This window comes from Benincasa hispida, chromosome 1 (assembly GCF_009727055.1).
Source record: "Benincasa hispida cultivar B227 chromosome 1, ASM972705v1, whole genome shotgun sequence".
Classification (NCBI taxonomy): Eukaryota; Viridiplantae; Streptophyta; class Magnoliopsida; order Cucurbitales; family Cucurbitaceae; genus Benincasa; species Benincasa hispida.
In genome coordinates this window covers 63,316,319-63,336,445 of record NC_052349.1, presented here as the reverse complement: position 1 = coordinate 63,336,445, position 20,127 = coordinate 63,316,319, and the positions used below count along the sequence as shown (strand labels likewise).

The window sequence follows — 20,127 nt, the reverse complement described above, 5'->3', positions numbered from 1 at the left end:
AAGAAAATGCCACTTCAAATTCCATTGAATTTTAGTGGCATGAGGTGGATTGAATAGTGGGAAAGTTAGGCTTTCCCACTTTCAATCAATTTTTCATCTTGTTTAATTTTAAAATTTAATTTAATTTTAACTAAATAAAACTTATCAATTTTAATTTCATAAATAAAAAATTTAATTCAATTAATTTCATAATTTTGAATTTCATAAATTCAAAATTTTAATAAATTAAATTTGAAAAATTAATTAAACCAATTTAATTAATTTAATTTAATATCAAATATTAAAATAATAAAATATCTCATCAAATATTTAAATTATATTTAAATATTATCAACTCTCTAAAACCGTAATGTTTAATTCGTTAACTAAACATCAATTATATCAAATATAATAATCCAAACCCTATATCGAGTTTGAATATTCCAAATTCTCTTAACACCCTATTATAAGGTTTAATCCTTTTACGAGCTAGTAGATGGACCTACAGATCATGAGCTCCACGATCTGAGATTAATTGGCTAAACTCTTTAAACAGAATTAATCACTATTAGTTAACTACTAAGACACAACACTATAGTTCAATAGTTGCACTCTCTTCACTATAGATATATTTTTGTCCACTTGATTTAACCATAATCAGTAAGTCGATCCTTCACAGGTCTTTCGTGTTTACACTAGGCCAAGATTACCGTTTAGCCCTATAATACATCTTGCTTCTTAAGTCTCCACTGAACTTCTGTTGAACAATTGGTTTATGGTCCAACCAATAAACCAAATCCCTCTCTGCTATAGGAGACCGGGACCCCATTGTTCAAAACCAAGAGTTAGTACTTAAGAGAACAACCTATCTACTGATCCTAAGACGGGTAGGAGTGAATTTCGTCTTGCAAAACTATGTTCCCAGCTATCTATCCGGTCTTACCTCTTAAATGGGAAGTTTATTGAGCGGTGATGTTGAACCACTCTGACTTATGCAGATTAAATTATAATCCCAAATAGACAGGAGTTCATATTTATCTCAGGATTAAGATCGAGTTACCTTAGGTCATCGAATTTGAAATAGTCAGTTCTAATAGTAAACAGTTGTTATAAAGAAAAATGATTATTTCGTGGTCCGATCTTATGCAAACGTCTTTTGTATAGGATGCCCCCACTCGCATGCCTCTACATGAATGATTTTGGGATCACATTGTTTGTGTCAATATATAAAGAGGGTCGCATTCATAGTGTCCCCAGGATAAGGTACCCAATCCTATCCATATACTTATAGACTTTTTTTGCTATATACTAAAATTTGATCCTATTTTATGTCTCTTCATAAAGTTTAAGTACTCATATTATAGCCATAGATTAGTTTATTGGATTTATAAAAGAATGCAATTCAATAACACCTTTATTGATAGAAATTTTCAATAATAACTTTATTATGAATAGAATATGTTTAATATTTACAAACTACGAATTTTAGGACATTCCCAACAATATGTGTATATATATATAGAGTACGTTGGTTATTATATATATATATATATATATATACACACACATATAATTAATTCATTAAAATTTATTTTGAAATTAATACATTAAAAGGAGGGAGTTATTTAATAACTCCCTCCCCTTAATTCTCTCTTGATCGTGTGAGTAGGGAAGGGAGAGATAAAATGGGTTTTATCTTCTTCTTCACATATTATGTAGAATACAAACTCTCCCTCTCCGTAGTGTAAAATCTTCTCTGCAAAAATATCTCTCAAGAAGCTTTCCCTCTCCCGTTGTCAAAATTAAGAACAAGAAGCCCACAAACTCTCTTTTTTATTCTCAACCTTCAGATAATACAGAGATTTCATTATGGTGGTGTGTTTTTGGGGTTGTTGTGCTTCTTGGTTTTTCGTGTTCCAAGGAGTTCCTGGGAGATCGTCGAGTTCATGGCCAGAGAGGAGATATACGAAAGAGACTAGTCTTCAAGGGTAGGTGTTACTCAAGCCTTTATTGAAGGAACTCTAAATAGAGATCCAGTGAGCAGAAGCGGTTCGTTCCAAGTTCCATTGAGAAAGAACTCAAAACATTACAGTCCAAAAGAACAGATTATGCATAAACAATAAATTATAGTATGCTTCTTTAAATGAACAAACAAGGGATAGAGTATGCAAACCTTTGAAGAACCTTTCTTCAAGTATCCCTTGATCGTTCAGCAACTCGTTCAACAGCACGAACTCGAATGCAATGATCAGAACTCGATCTTAACGAATGACTGGATGAATCTCGATCACAATCAAGTTCAACTCGATCCTCATACCTCAAACGGAACTAGAACACCACCACAAGAATTACCTTGGTATTCTCGGTGTGAGAATCCAAGAGTTGTGGGCTCTGTATAACTTTGGATAGAGGAATAAAGGAGGTAGACGATCGAGTAAGTGGGAGATGGATGAAGTCTATCTTATAGACTAGATACTCAATCGGGTAATTAGAAGAAGCCTATCGTACAGACTTGCTACTCGATCTTGTAGCAACGAGTAAACGAGTAACTATCGTATAGTAAACTCGGCACCCGATCGTGTATGCTCTATATGTTATCGTTTAGTAAAATACTTTTACTTGATAGCCTTTCTGTGAGATTAATCCGAATGCATTATCAACTTTTTTGAATTTTGGAAAACCATTTTCTTTTTATCTCATAGTTACTATAAAACTTCCAATAACCTCCCACTCAATTTGGTTATTAAAGAAAAAGATTAATTAATTATCTCCAGCTGCAATTTTCTCCAAAACTTATTGCAAACCACCTCAAGATCTTCCCCACTGTTCTCTTGGTTCTCTAGATTGAGTTGTGAGACTCAAAATAAGCTTGAATTAAGGGATTTTTTAGAAGTACTCACAGTAGCAATCTGGTTGAAGAACACCTTCTTCATCACGAGTTTTCAACTAAAATTCTATCGATTGCATGTCTCAATATCACTCTAATCTCTTTAATATATTGCAGACCATCATGCAAGGAAGATAGTTGCATAAGGTGCAGCTCATGTTTGGAGTAATTGAAGGCAAATGAATAGATTTTGTGTGAGCTACTAATGAAGGTGATAATGGAATAACCAAAAATTCCATTTATGTGTTTTTCATTTTTCCAACTTTTCAAATTGATTTCAAAAATCAATTTCATTTATGAAATTGAAAAAATTATTAATTTTACAAAATTAATTTCACAAATTAATTTTTCTAATAAAATTAATAAATAATTATTTAAACAATTTAAATAATTCTAATTAATTTAATATCAAATATTAAATTATTTTTTACACAAATCCACCTTCAAATATTTAAATCATATTTAAATATAAATTCCTCTATTATGTTTAATTCTCAAAATTAAACACGTAATTATATCTCATATAATTACTAATTCACTTGATTATAATTTGAACATTTCAAATTAACTTATCACGCTACTTTAGAGCTAATCCATTTACAAGCTAGTAAGGGAGCCTCGAAGACCTACAGATCATGGGCTCCAACGATCCAAGATTAATTGAATAAACTCATTAGACCAAATTAACCCTCATTCGTTAACTAATGGGTCACTTCACTAAAGCCCATAGTTGCACTTCATTCACTGTAGATATATTATGTTCATATGATTTCACCATAATTAGTAAGTCGACCATTTATAGATTGTTCGTAATAATGGTTGGGTCAAACATCTGTTTTAACCCCGAGGGTACTTCTTGTTCTTCAAGTTCCTACTGATTCTCTAATGAACAACTGGTTTGTGATCCAATCACTAAACCAAAACTCTCTCAAAGGGTGGGGCCCCTGGTTCAAGACCTGGATTTAGTACTTAAGAGAACGATCTTTCTCCTATCCCTAAATCGGGTAGGCGTGAATTCCATCTTGCAGCCTAGTGAGAGGGTGAGGCCCCTTGTTCAATAGAAGTCCAATGATCATATCCAAGATTGGAATGAAATTTACTGACTATTCCTACGACATAACATATATCAGGACGAGTACACAACATTGCATACATTAAACTCCCTACTACTGATGCATATGGAATTCGATTCATCTTCTTAACCCTTTGAGGTATCTTAGGACTCTGTTCCTTAGACAGGTGAATTCCATGTCTGAAAAGTAACAATCCTTTCTTGGAATTTTGCATTTTATACTTAGACAACATCTTGTCTATATAAGATTCTTGAGATAATACTAATGTTTTGTTCTTGCGATTCCGAACTATTTGAATTCCAAGAATATGTTGTGCTTCTCCCAAATATTTTATTTGGAATTGTGAAGTCAGCCATCTCTTAACGTCAGCTAGAAATTCTACTCACCATCTCTTAAAGCCAGCCAAACAATTCTGGAATTTTGAGTCTATATACTCATCACCTCGATTTGATCGAAGTATTTTAATCTTTTTACCTAATTGATTTTCAACCTCAGCCTTATACTCTTTGAACTTTTCAAAAGTTTCAGACTTTTGGTGCATTAGATAAATATGCCCATACCTGGAATAATCATCTATATAGCTGATGAAATATTCATATCCTCCTCTTGTCTTAACGTTTAGAGGCCCACAAAGGTCTAAGTGAATCAGTTCTAAGGGTTTTTTGGCTCTAATACCTTTTCTAGAAAAAAAGATCTTTTTGTCATTTTACCCTCGAGACAAGACTCACAAGGTGATAATGAATGGTCTTTTAACTTATTTAGATGACCGTTCTTAACCAAACTCTCAATCCTGTTGAGATTTATATGACCCGGTCTTAAGTGGCAAAGATAGGAATTTGGAGAAAATTTTCTTTTCTTATGAGTCTCAGCAGTTTTAAACATTTCTATGTTCAATACGACTTTAACCTTAGTTGATTTTAACATATACAAGTTATTTTCTAATTTTACAGAGCAAATCTTTGTACTTCTTGTATTGACGAACACTTCATCATTTTCGAAATAAACTTTATAATTTTGTTCTAGCAAACAAGAGATAGATATTAGATTCCTTTTCATAGAAGGAATGTAATACACATTTTTCAAATAAATGTACTTATCTCCTATAAATAACTTCGTATCTCTCACTGCTTTAGCTGAAACAACCTCTCCGGTCCCTACCTTAAAGACTGTTTCGCTTTCTGTCAACTATCTTCAGGAACTTGTTTCCTGTGAGATAGTACAAACATGATTAGCGGCACCTGAATTAATTATCCATATTTTATCATTTTCTACTAAACATGCTTCGATAACAAGTAAATCATATTTATCTTGTTGTTCGAATTCTGCATTCTCATCTATATAATTCAAAATTTTAGATGAGTTGGGAGATAGAGGACAATCCTCTATTAAAACCCCTTTGGTGTAATCAACTGCTAGTAATTTGTTTGTTGTTTTGATTTTACTGTTATTTAATTCAGAAGTGAGTATTCTAGAAGAATTTGACATTCTGATAAAATTTAAACAAATTCAAATTAGCAAATTGTAACTAAATCCAAAATCAAGTTTTAGCAAAAAGTAATAATGTACCCATAACCATTATTTATTTGCAATGATACTTTAGTGAGTCAGAATATATGCTACCGAGGGGCAGTCAGATACTCATTCACTAAAGCAAACAATTTTGACCAAACACTATCTCCGGAATAACTCTTATTTCTATAGTATCTAGAATAACTCTTATTCCTATAGTCGTTTAGTTATCGTTTTCGGTCAAAAATTACTAACATTCTTAATAATTCTGTAAGTGTAACCCTTTGGTTTAAGACGTCAGAGGTCGGTCCCAACTATGCTACCGAAATGGAGAGTCGAGACTGGGAATGAACTTAAGAAATCCTATCCATTTTTGGAGTTTGAGTTGTTCCGAATCCTATGTTACAACCCTCCGAGGGGATAGCCGTCGTTAAACGACTAGCAAGGACCGCCTAAAGCAAACCAGCAGGCACAACATAGGAATCTCACGGTCCAAACTAACGGAAGAGACTGCAGGATATATTGACACATATCCTTCACCCACTTACTATAAACAACTTCCTCCGTTTACCTTGTTATTGACTCATACAAACACTTTCCGTATGGAGGTCACTCCCAGGGTGACACGAAGCGTCATATGAATCTCATGGTGTAAACTATGTGATGACGTGGCAGTTGAAATCTATATATCGAATAATTGATTTATGTTTGAACTTCCCCTTATTCACCGCAATCTAGATTTAAGCTAAAAAATATTTTCCGTATGGAGGTCACTCCCAACGTGATACGAAGTACCGCTTAAATCTCGATTGTGAACTCCTAGAGACATGAGAGCTAAAAATAATATATCGTATATGTTATTAATCTCCCACTGAAGTGTTGTAATACCTTTATCATATAGAAGTTATTAAACTACCACTGAAGTGTTCTATTAATCAGGTAGATTTATACTTAGGTTTTTCCAGCTAATAAAAACAACTCTAAATCTATGTGGTTTATCCAAGTATAATGCTTGGATTTTAACCTACGATGTCTAGGTGATAAGCCATTTTATTACCTTACATCGCTCACGTATGCTCATAAAATCGATTAGCAACGCTCAATAATTTCGGCCATAGTCCCCAGGTAGGAGGTGTTTCAAAGACCGTCAACTTAAGTATCCCCAGTCTTAGATAGGTTTATGAATCGATATGAGTTTGTAACCAAATTTTATAAGTTTTAACTATTAAAACAAGTGGTCAACCTACATGAGTATGCAAGTGTTCTTTATGGATTTTAAATGTCTAACCCTATTTTATAACAACTTATAAAACTTTAGACATATTAAACATCCATAACATATATAAAGGCATTCAATATTTAATATAGTACTTATATTAAATATAAGAAACCCTAACATGCATACTATATATTATAACAAATTATAACATACTTTCAATGCATGTAACATGCTTTCTATGATGGGATTTTAAATCTAAATGACATATTGTATGCACATACAAGATTTATTTAATTATAACATACATCAAATACATAAATAATTAAATATAGACCGATATGGTTTCAAAATTGGCATAAACAAGCAAATAGAAGCCTAACTATTACAAACAGCTTCAAAACCGTCTTTGAACCGCTCGAACCACTCCAAACGAAACCCAAGCATCTTGAACTAGGCTGAATAAGTCTGAATCGGACCAACAAAGTCAGAACAGGACCAGCCAAAAACCCTCTGAGGCTGAACCAGATTGGACCTCGAGAAAACCGGTCGAACTGACTGCTCTCAGTCCAAACTCAAAATCTTGCTAAAGTCGATCGTGTAACGCTGAAGGCTATCGTCTAACGCCATCGCCTTGTGTTGGGTAGAGGTACACGATCGCTTAGTGACTTTTGTCTATCGCATAGTTCAATCGTTTAGCTCTCGGGTAGAACTACACGATTGTTTAACACCATCACCCAGTGCTTCTTGTCGTTCAGTATCCGCCGCAGCTACACTATTGCTTAGTTCCATCGCATAGAACTTCATCACATCATTCAGTGCGTAGCTACACGATTGTTTAGTTCCATCGCATAGAAATTCAATGCATCACTTAGCACCGTAGCTAGACAATCGCTTATTGACATCTCATAGTACTTCATCACCGCAGCTACACGATCATGTAGTGTCATCGTATAGCACCTCCAAAGCGTTGTTTAGTTCCCACGGAAAGCTAAACGATCGCGTAGTGCTATTGTATAGCATTTCAACGCATCGTTTAGTTCCCATGGGTACATGATTGTTTAGCGTCCAACATCACAATGACCAATACCCATTGCTATATGATTGTTTAGCTTTTCTTCACATCGTGTAACACCTGGAACTAAACGATCATTTAGTATCTGAACCTCAATGAAGATTTTGAGCAGAAGCTGAAATATTGGAAACAGAAGCTCGGCCATCTTCACTTATTTCTTTAATTACAACTTAATTTCAACTCTAATGACTCCAAATAAATTACAGACTCTTGAGAACACATATAAGCTCATTAAACAAGAGCCAATTACAAATTTAATTGAGAAATCAAAGAGAAATTAAATGCCAAATCTCAAAAAACTATATCAGTGCATCAGTTTCATATACCTCATGAAAAAACACCCACCACACCAAAATTAAACCGAATTGAATGCTTATATTATGCTCTGATACCAATTGAAAGATTGTATCAGAAACAGCGGAAGCAACAAGGATCATTAAGCACTCTAAATCATTAATTTTGGCAAAATATAAAGCATGTTCTTGCAGAAACAAGTGAGTTTCATGACATACCTTTGTAGAACTACTTCAAAGCTCTATCTCCAGCTGCAATCTTCTCCAAAACTTATTGCAAACCACCTCAAGATCTTCCTCACTATTCTCTTGGTGTTCTGGATTGAGTTGTAGGAATCAAAACAAGCTTGAATTAAGGATTTTTTTAGAAGTACTCACAGTAGCAATCTGGTTGAAGAACACCTTCTTCACCACGAATTTCCAACTAAAATTCTATGGATTGCATGCCTCAATATCACTTTAATCTCTTCAATATATTGCAGATCATCATGCAAGGAAGATAGTTGCATGAGGTGCAGCTCATGCTTGGAGTAATTGAAGGCAAATTAATGGATTTCGTGTGAGCTACTAATGAAGGTGATAATGGAATAACAAAAAATTCCATTTATGTGTTTTTCATTTTTCCAACTTTTCAAATTGATTTCAAAAAACAATTTCATTTATGCAATTAAAAAAAATTATTAATTTTACAAAATTAATTTTTCTAATAAAATTAATAAATAATTATTTAAACAATTTAAATAATTCTAGTTAATTTAATATCAAATATTAAATTAATTTTTACACAAATCCACCTTCATTTAAATATAAATTCTCCTATTTCATTTAATTCTCAAAATTAAACACGTAATTATATCTCATATAATTACTAATTCCCTTAATTATAATTTGAACATTTCAAATTAACTTAGCACGCTACTCTAGAGCTAATCCATTTATGAGCTAGTAGGGGGACCTCGTGGACCTACAGATCATGGGCTCCAACAATCCGAGATTAATTAGCTAAACTCATTAAACCAAATTAACCCTCATTCGTTAACTAATGAGTCACCCTACTAAAGCCCATAGTTGCATTTCCCTCACTGTAGATATATTATGTCCACGTGATTTAACCATAATTAGTACGTCGACCCTTCACAAGTTGTTCGTAATAACGACTTGCTCAAATATCTGTTTTACCCCCGAGATTACTTCTTGTTCCTCAAGTTCCTACTGATCCTCTAATGAACAATTGGTTTGTGATCCAATCACTAAACCAAAACTCTTTTAGCCTAGTGAGAGGGTGCGACCTCTTATTCAAGACCTGAATTCAGTACTTGAGATAACAATCTTTCTTCTATCCCTAAATCGGGTAGGCATGATATCCATCTTACACCCTATGTTCCCAGCTTTCTATTCAGTCTTACCCCTAAAATGGGAGGCTGATTGAGCCGGCACTGTTGAGCCAACCCTCACCTATGCAAATCTAAGGATAATCCCAAATAAACAGGAGTTCATAGTTAGCTTAGGATTAAGATTGAGTTACCTAAGTCATCTAAGTGAAATAGTCAGTCTTATACAGTAAACAACGTTATAAAGTAAGAGTGATTTATTTCTTGGTCTGATCTTTTGCATAAGGACACTCTCACTCCTCATGTCATAATATGTACGAATTAGGATCACTTCGTATATAGTACTTTACAACTCTTTGTAACAACTACAGAGTAGGTCGCAGCCGCATCCAATAGTGTTACCATAATGAGGTACCTAACCTTATTCATATACTATAGATCATTTTGACTATTTACTCGAACCTGATCCACTCTTATGTCTCCACATAAAGTTCAAGTACTCATGTAATAGTCATGGGTCTTAGTTTATTGGATTTAGACTTTCATGTATACAATTTATAAAATCAATAATAAGTTTATTGACTATAGAAAATATTTATCATTTTACAAACTGTGTGTTTTAGGACATAAAACCCAACACGTTAACTATTGGTAACTCCACTAAAAACCGACAGTTGCACTCTTCATACTACAGATATATTTCTATGTCCATTAGATATAACCAATCAACAGTGCGATGACCCTTCACAAATCGTTCATAAGTACAACTGGGCCAATTTACCGTTTTGTCCCTGTAGTTACATCTAACTCCTTAAGTACCACTGATTCCTCTAATGAATAATAAATCATAGTCCTACTATGACTGAGTTCTCTCTTCCCAAAAGAGGGTGTGATCACTATGTTCAAGATCCGAAATCAGCCCTTAAGTGAGCAATTTATCTACTAACCTCTACTTCGAGGAAGGAGTGAATTTCATCTTGTGTAGCTGAATTCCCAACTCCCCAATCAGACGAATCCTAACATGATAGGCTCGTTGAGTTGGCAATCTGGCCACTCTCACCTATACAAATCAAAGAGGCCGCCTTCATGAGCAGGAGTTCACAACTCACTTAGGATTAAGGTCATGTCACTTATGGTCATCCTAGTGAAATGTAAGTCTCAATTATGAACGACGTTATATAAATGGACTAATCATTTCGTGGTCTAGTCTTATACAAAAAAATTTTATAGGATGCCTCCACTCGTATGTCTCTACATGAATGGTCAAGATCAAACCATTTGTAGCACTTTAGAACACTTGTAACATCTACAAAGCGGGTCATATCCATAGTGTCACCAGGATAAGGTATCTCTCCTTTATCATTATACTACAGACCATTTAGGTTATTACTTAAGGCATGATCCACTTGTATGTCTCCACATACATGCTTAAGTTATATGAAATAACCACAGATTTTAGTTTATTGGATTGAGTAAAAGCTTAAAAAATAACACTTATTTTATTAATAACAATGTGTTTACAAAGTGTTTACAAACTATGAGACTACTAGGAGAATTAGGATACCAATCCCAACATTTATTTTATCTAATTTCTATGTTTAGCATGCGTGTAATTTAAAATGCGTATGATTGGTTTTCCTCATCTGAATTCCCCGTTTCTATATAAAAATAAAATTGGGCTACAATCCACTCCCGCACGGGTGTTCACGCATCCTTCAGAAATAACACTGCAGTGGCTTGAACATAGGACCTCGTATTCTGATACCAAGTTAAATCACCAATTGACCCAAAAGCTTAAGCTAATGGGTGAACATAAATTTAATTATATCATCTAATGTTCCCTCTCACTTGTGGGCATGAAATATGAAGAATGCCCAACAAATAGAGATGAATATTAATTGGGGAAGAAACAATAATGCAAGGGGCTTGAACACAGGACATCCTGAACCAACCTGTTCTGATTCCATCTTAAATCACCAATTGACTCAAAAGCTTAAGTTAATGGTGAAGGTGAAGGTAAATTTAGTTACAATATCTAACGGTGTGCAGCTTGTTGGCAAGTGTAAAACTTAACATAGTCAATACTTTGTGGTTTTTCATCTCTAAGCTTCTGAATCATAAATTGAGAAAGAATAGAGAAGAAGATTGTACTAATTTTATTGCTTGTAATAATCAATAAAATTATGATCAACCAACAAATAGAGAATATAAAAAGCCAAATCACACCACATGTACTTCAGGTATAGGTTGAAAGCATAAAAGAAAATATATGATATAAATCAAAGAAATAAACCCATAAATAAATCTAATTTAGAATAGAGATGGAGGGAGAAGTAGTCACTATTGGAGAAGGTGGAGTAAATCTAGGGGCCTGTACTAGTGAAGGAGAAAATGGGAAAAGATATTGAGAAGAAGAAGAAATAGGAGAATAAGATTCAAATGATATTGGAGGAGGTAAAATGGGAAAGGGAACCAAGGAATAAAATGAGTGATCAGGGAAAGATTGTTTAAGTGGACCAAAGGAAAAATTGGCATTAGCATAAGGAAACACAAATTCATTTAAGACAACATGACGAGAAACATATAAATGCCCATATAAAGGACCGAGACAAAGATATTCCTTGTGATTAACACTATAGTTGAAAAAAATACACTTTTGGAACGAAAAAAGAAGTTTATAAGAGTTGTATGGATGGAGTAATGGAAAATAGGAAACACTAAGGCACCGAAGAAGATGATAATCAGGAAATTTGTCATATAACATTCCATAGGGGCTTGCATATCTAAGAATTGGAGTAGAAAGACAATTAATCAGATAAACGATAGCTTGAAAAGTAAAGATAAAAAAAATTCAAAGGTAAAAGAGAGTGTGCAAGCAAAAACAAGCCAATTTCAATAATATGTCTATTTTCCCTTTCTACTCCATCTTGTTGAGGAGTGTAAGAACAAGAAAATTGATGAATAATATCATTTGCAGTTAAATAAGAAAATACGATGAAATTCCTCATCCTAATCAGTTCAGAGACCCTTAAGTTTCTTATTGAATTGAGTTTCAACTAGTTTTTGAAATTGAAGAATGCAAGAGAATGCTTCATCTTTAGTTTTAAGAAGACAAAGTCATGAGAAACGAGTAAAGTCATCAACAAGCAAAAGAAAACACTAAGTTTAGTTTATTGAATTTTGAGGGGAAGGACCCCACACATCAGAGTGCACTAATTGAAAAAATTCATAAGTTTTAGTTTCTTGTAATGAAAAAAGGAAGTCACTAATTGAAAAAATTCATAAGTTTTAGTTTCTTGTAATGAAAAAAGGAAGTCTATGACTTTTAGATAACTGATAGGAGTTACAAAATTCATTCACTAAAGGCACAGAAGTAGACAAATGACTTAAAACTTGCTTCAAAATAGCAGCAACCAGATTGTTAAGGTTAGTGGCCTAAATTTCGTGGTTCTCGTAGTTTATAAATTTTTTATATGAATTATTTTAATAAAATAAAGTATTATTTTATTCGACATTTAAATTGCATTCAATCCAATAAACTATGATCTATGGTTATTTTATGTAACTTAAACATGTATGTGATTGTTACTACAAGTGGATCATGTTTAAATAATAACCTAAATGCTCTGTAGTATATGGATAAAGTTGAGTGTCTTATCCTGGTGCTACTAAGGATACAACCCACTTTGTAATTGTTACATATAATTGTTACAAGAGTTGTAAATATATCTATAGTGCGAAGATTATAGCTATAGGTTTTTATTGAAGTGACTTACAGTTAATGAATATTAATTAATTTAATTAAAATGTTTAATTAATTAATCTTGTATCATTGAGGCTTCTAATCTGTAGGTCCACAAGATCCTTTTGCTAGTTCACTAAGGGTAAAACAAGAATTAATTGTATCTTATACAATTAATATAATGTATATAGATACATTATAACATAAAGTTAATTTTAAATAAGATTTAAAATTATACTTTATAATGTATGAGAGATAAGATTCAAATATTAATTATATGAATAAGATTTATATAATACTGTAGGTTAAAATTAATACGAATGAGATTCATATTAAAACTATAGGTTATAATTAATATGAATAAGATTCATATTAAAATAATAGGTTATGTGAGAGGTTGTTATTTGGATATGATTCGAATTAAATTAAATATATGATATTTAATTTAGTAGTTAATTAATTAATATTTATTTAATTATATATTAAATTTTATTTAATATATAATTTATTTAAATTCAAAATAATAACTCCCACTGGGAGTTATTGTGAGTCAGTGGAGGGGAGTTTTAACTCATTTTCCAACCAACTCACTCTCAAGTAAAATGGGAAGGAGGAGATTCTAAAGGAACCGTGAGGTCCGCAACAGAAGTCGGATCATCCCAATTCTCAATCTTACATAAAGCTAAAAAATACAGAACAACCTAAATCATGCATTCTAAGATAAGATTACTTAATTTTACAGCATGCTTCTTAAAAACATTAGAGAAAGAATTAAGGTTTTATTTGTACTAACCTCTTGAAGACACTATCCTCACGAATTTCCTCTCCAACTGGTTATGAACTCGCCTTGGATCACTCCTTAGGATCATGAACACAATAATCAACCAAGTTTAATAATGAACACCACCACAATAGAACCTTCTGTATTCTCTTAAGGGGTTGAGAATTACAAAAAGAGTTGTGGGCTTCTTTGACAAATTGGGGAGAGGGAGAATTTAGAGATGAGAGGAAAAAAAATTCTTGGGGATTATCCTTATGAGAATCACAGACTTTCTTTGAATTTGGATGAGGACAACTTAACTTCTCCAACTCCACTCCCATGATCTTTTTATAGAGAGAATTAAGGGGAGGGAAGTTGTAACTTCCCCCCTTAGTTTAAAATGAATAAAATATATAGTTTTTAAATAAAATAAAATTATATAATAACTAATTATATATATATGTGTGTGTGTGTGTGTTTGTGTTATATCAAATATAACACGTAACTTATAGTTTTTATATTGTATCAAATACAATATAATTATAGTTTGAATTCTCTCGATAATATATGGTATTTAATATAAATTAAATTTATATTAAATTTAATTATATGAATCCAATTCAAATAATTAACATTTGAATCATATTCAAATAAAGCTCAAATAAACTTATATTATAATGTATCAAATATTTCTCAATAATCCTAATTGAGCTACAGGGGAGACCTTATGGACCTGTAGATTGAAGCTCCAATGGTACTTGAATAATTAATTAAACTTCTTTAATTAAATTATAGAATATCCATTAACTGTCGATCACTCCACTAAAAACCAGCAGCTGCACTCTTCGCACTACAGTTATATTTCTGTGTCCATTGGATATAACTAGTCAACAATGTGATGACCCTTCACAAATTGCTCGCAAGTACAGTTGAGCCAAAAGTACCATTTTGCCCTTGTAATTACATCTAACTCCTTAAGTACCACTGATCCCTCTAATGAACAATAAGTCATAGTTCAACTATGACCAAACCCCTCTCGGACAAAGAGAGGGTGTGGCACTACGTTGTTAAAGCCCTGGAATCAGCCCTTAAGGGAGCAATCTATCTACTTACCTCGACATTAAAGAATGAGTGAATTTCGTCTTGTGTAACTGTGTTCCTAACTCCCTAATCAGATGAATCATCAAAATGGTAGGCTTATTGAGTCGGTAATCTGGCGATTCTCACGAAGGAACGGGAAGACCTAGGATGTAGAAGATCATAACATGAGTGCATACAAATCAAAGAACCACCTTCATAGGCAGGAGTTTACAACTCACTCAGGATTCAGGTCATGTCACTTATGGTCATCCAGGTGAAATGTAAGTCTCTATTGTCAATGGTGTTATATAATGAGACTATTTATTTCATGGTTCGGTCTTATACAAACCCTTTTGTATAGAACACTCCTGCTCACATGTCTCTACATGAATCATCAATATCAAATCATTTGTAGCACTTTACAACAATTGTAACATCTATAAAGCGGGTTGTATTCGTAGTGTCACTAGGATAAGGTATCTAGCCTTATTCATCTTCTACATACCATTTAGGTTATCACTTAAACATAATCCACTTGTATGTCTCTACATACATGTTTAAGCTACAGAAGATAACCTCAGATATTAGTTTATTGGTTTTGTGAGTTAATGCAACTAAATGTCAAATAAAATTCCTCAGATTTTATTAAATAAATAAATCGTTTGTACATTATAATTACAAACTACAGGACCCACGAGATTTAGGGCATCAACCTCGACAGATTCATCTTGAGAAGTTCTCAATCCAATACATAGATCACTCAGAAGAGAAAAAGTTTTCTCTATATTCTTCATCTTCTTTCTTGAGAAACATCTCTCATACAAAATCACTTCTCCCTACCAAATTAAGGAGCCCACAGATCCTTGATTATTTATCTGGAGAATAGCAAGGAAACCAAGTGGTGATGTCCTCTATTCGTGACTAATAGCAAGGAAACCAAGTGGTGGTGTCCCCTTGTTCATGACTTGTTTGTTTGTGAGAGGCGTTAGCATGCTGTAATTTATAAATATTTATCTTGTTCTATAATTTCTCTGTTTTTTCGAGTTTTTCAAATTGAATTACATTGGCACGTACGTTCACACACTTCGACTATGGAATTTTATTCCTTCAATGTCTTAGACAAATGTGCCAATATGGATCAGATTGAACAACAGAAAGAAAAACAAAAAAATAAGTCTTTGAAGGAAGGTTAGATGGAGCCAAAATGGAAGACAACTTGTATAAACCATCGTCAAGCTTACCTAGAAGAATAACCTTTAACAAGAAAGAAAGTAGATTGAAACTCAACAAATATTTTATTGTCATGACAAAGATGAGCTATACTGATTAAACGTCAAGAGATAAAAGGTGTATACAAGATAGTTAGAAGTAATAGGTTTAGTGAACGAATGAGTTAGAGATGAGCCAATGTGAGAGATAGGGATTTGTTTACCATTTCCAACATTGACTTATTCTCCACTATAATAAGGTCGAGGGACGAAAATTATAATAATTTTATTGATTGTAATCAATCAGTACAATTATGCTCTGTCAACAAATAGATAATATAAAGAGGCAAATCATATCATATGTACATTAGGTATATAATGAAAGTATAATAGAAAATATATGACATAAATCAAAGGAATAGACCCATAAATGATAAGGATAAATGCACCATTCTATCACTGAAAGACCTTAAAAGCTCTATTTTTTGTAACGTCATCTCTTTCCTTCATCCCCTTCTCTTGTTGCTAAATGGATATGATCTTAATCATTGATTTGAAACTTAAAAAATTTAAAATAATAGATGGATAATGTATTGTATATTTGAAACACATGGGTATGGATATTTAGATAGTTTTAATTAAAAAAGAAAACCAAAGATATAGTTACAGATAAAGGGGAGATCTTAATTTTGAGGGTATTCTCAGGTATATTAAGGAATGTATACTTGTGAGTTGGGCATGAGATGCTATTTTCTTTTTTCTTTTTTATTTTCTATTTTTCAAAATGAAAACTAAAAAAGTGTCATCAAGTCCAAATCCCATTTATATATATATCAGTCGACATATCGTAAACATAAATACTATATTTATTTCTAAAGACAAATAACTTGGGAAGAATTGTGACACCTCCAATGAATTGTTAATTGGAAAATAATTCGAAAATTGACTCTTCAATGAATTATTGAAATTGATTGAAATAATTGAATTGAGAAATTGAGAGGGGCATCACTGTCTCCTCCTCCTAGGGAGGCCCAGCTTACATATTGCTTATGTCATCAAATTGCGTCACTACATATTATTAAACATTAATTTTTTAGTCATTCTAATTTACATTTTATTTTTATTTAAAAAAAAAAAGGTTAAATCGCAGTTGTAAATAAGAGAGAATCAAATTTGTTTGTTTGATTTTACAAATAAAAAAATGATGTAAATTCAATGTGACAGTGTCATTAAAAATAAATCCTTTTATGAAAAGCTATTTATTAAAAAATATGAATAAACTTAACATAAAAAGAGAAAAATAAATAATAGTTACTTCGTCCCCAAAACTTTTAATTAAATTAAAATTCTGATGTTTCTTTTGAGTCTTTATTGCTTGACTTTATTAATAAAATGCTAATGGTATATCTACTAATTTGTTTAACTGTTTAACCACATCATGCCAATTGTCTTTTCTTCTGTGTCTAAGTTAATTAGACATATTTTGACTAATCTCACGAGATAACTTGTCTGATTCTATAATATTTGGATGTCAAGGAAACAAAATTTATATAATAATTTAATAAAAATAAAAATCAATGTAATTAGTATTTTTTAAACTAACAATTATGACCATGTTTGACATTTAGTTTTTGAAATTTAGTTTTTGAAAACTAAGTCTATTAATTCTATTTCGACATCTAAATTTGTTCTTTTTTTTTATCTATTTTTTACCAATGGTTCAAAAAACCAAGCTAAATTTTGAAAACTAAGTAGCTTTTAAAAACTCGTGTTTTGTCTATGGAATTTGGCTAAAAATTTGATTAAGAATTCAATCATTATATTTTTTAAAAAAATACAAATCATTGTAAGAAAAATAGAGTTAATTGGTTTAATTTTTCAAAAACTAAAAAATAAAAAATAAAATGATTACTAAACGAGATCTCTTTAAAAAAAAAAAAAATGGCTGAAGGTAATATTAAATTAATTTAATAATCTCCCGTATGATATTAGCTTTAGATGTTTGTGAAAAGTTAATTTTATTTTATTGAAACTAGGAAGATTAAAGATGGAACAAGCCAATCGAAATATTAGTTGAGAGAATAAATCTAAACTATTAATTCTTTTCAAGGTTGAAGGTTGAATTGCTTACCCACATTATTATATTACAAAAATATTTTTAACAAATTATTTTCTTTTTCTAATTTTAAGTAATGACTTTTTTTTCACGATGTGAGTGCAATTGGAATATATAGATTAAAATTCATTTTTAGTTCCTAAACTGAATCTTGATTTATAATGATTTAGTCCTTGTACGGTCAGTTTTGTAACAATTTAGTCCCTAAACTTTAACATGTAACAATTTAATCATGTAATTTCAACTTTGTAACCGTTCAATCCCTATCGTAGAAAAATTAATGTGAAGATTCAATGAGAGCTTTTATATAAGTAAACTGATAAATTGATTAGAAATTCAATATCTTTTATTAAATACAAAGTCTACATTGTAAAATAATAAAAATTGACATCAAATTTTGATGATTTTTTTAATGTTAGAGACTAAAGTGTTACAAAATTGAAAGTATAGAGATTCAATTATTACATATTAAAGTTTATGGACTAAATTGTTACAAAACTGAGAGACTAAAATATTACAAACTAAAGTTCAAGAACTAAATTATTATTTCCATGAAAGTTTAGGGATCAAAAGTATTTTTAAACCTATTATATATGTTTTAGATTATATATATAATAGGAAAAAAATACTTATACTTAATATCTTATGTCGTAGTGAGAGTGATTTACTTCATTTAATTATAATTGTTGTATATATAATGTTAATGTAAACATAAAAACATGGGAGATTAGTTCAATTTACTTTCCTAATCAAACTATGGAGTGTCAATATCTGAGATTAATATACTTAACTTGGTACACATGTAGTCCAACTTTTGTGAAACCTAATACATAAGTTACATGAAGTTCAACAATAAGAATGAATTTCTTTATATAGTTGAATTAGAGGGTTAATATAAGCATGAAATTAAGCTCAGAACCTCAATTTGATTTAAATTAATTAATCACACATTTCTATTTTGTATGTATATATTTATTTATTTTTAACAAGTGAATATATAATTGATAAAATAACACCAAAAAGTATATTATTGAATAGAACAAAGAGTGAAATAGCCGACTGACTTATATTTTTATACCTTAATCTATATTTTTCTAACAACTCTTGTTTACCGTTTGAAAATTTGAACTCCTTTAATATGAATATAAAGAAAGTCTACTTCTAACTTATTTAGTAACGTAATTAAAAAATGTAGAAAGTCCAACAAATAAATACTTTCTACAAATAAATAACTAGATAATATATTTACTTGTACATATTATAAAATGGAAATATATTAACTTTTAATTTCGATTATTTACTAGATATTATAATATATATATACACCAACGGGAAAAATAAAATTGTTTTTAGTTTCTAATTTTCTACGTTATCAATTAATACTTGTACCGAAGTAACGGTACAAGCACTCATTCAAGTACACGAACTAGCTAACCAATAGCTGCTCGCCAAGTGGCAAAATAGTCATCTGGGTGGGCCCCACTTGAAACACACTCGACTCCGGCTGAGCATCTTTATTAGCCGCGCCTTTTCTTCTCTTAGCCGAGCCGTGAGCCAAAGGCACAAGGGTATGATTATGATTATGATTATCATGTTCCCGGCGCCGAGGAGAGACTCTAAGCGGCGGGGGGTCGCCAGAGCCAATGCGGTTAGGGAAGTTAAGAAGGGCCTTGGAGCCGCGCATCCTGAAAGCGGCTCGATCGTAAGCCAAAGCGGCGTCCTCAGCAGTCTCGTACGTGCCAAGCCACACACGTGCGCCACTCTTAGCAGGATCCCGAATCTCGGAGGCGTATTTCCCCCAGGGGCGGCGGCGAACCCCACGGTAGCGCTTTGGCCGGGTGGGGGCGGGGGCGGTGGC

At 32.1% G+C, this 20,127-nt stretch overlaps 1 protein-coding gene across 1 annotated transcript in view; it reads right to left on the bottom strand.

The window, feature by feature from the left end:
• Window positions 1-19,486: 19,486 nt before the first annotated feature.
• LOC120088723 (ethylene-responsive transcription factor 2-like) overlaps window positions 19,487-20,127 on the bottom strand; it is an 894-nt gene continuing 253 nt past the window's right edge. Inside the window, exon 1 of the mRNA XM_039046157.1 lies at window positions 19,487-20,127. This exon is cut by the window's right edge and continues 253 nt beyond it. Within this exon, the coding sequence (XP_038902085.1) occupies window positions 19,696-20,127 (432 nt within the window). The 3' untranslated portion in view covers window positions 19,487-19,695.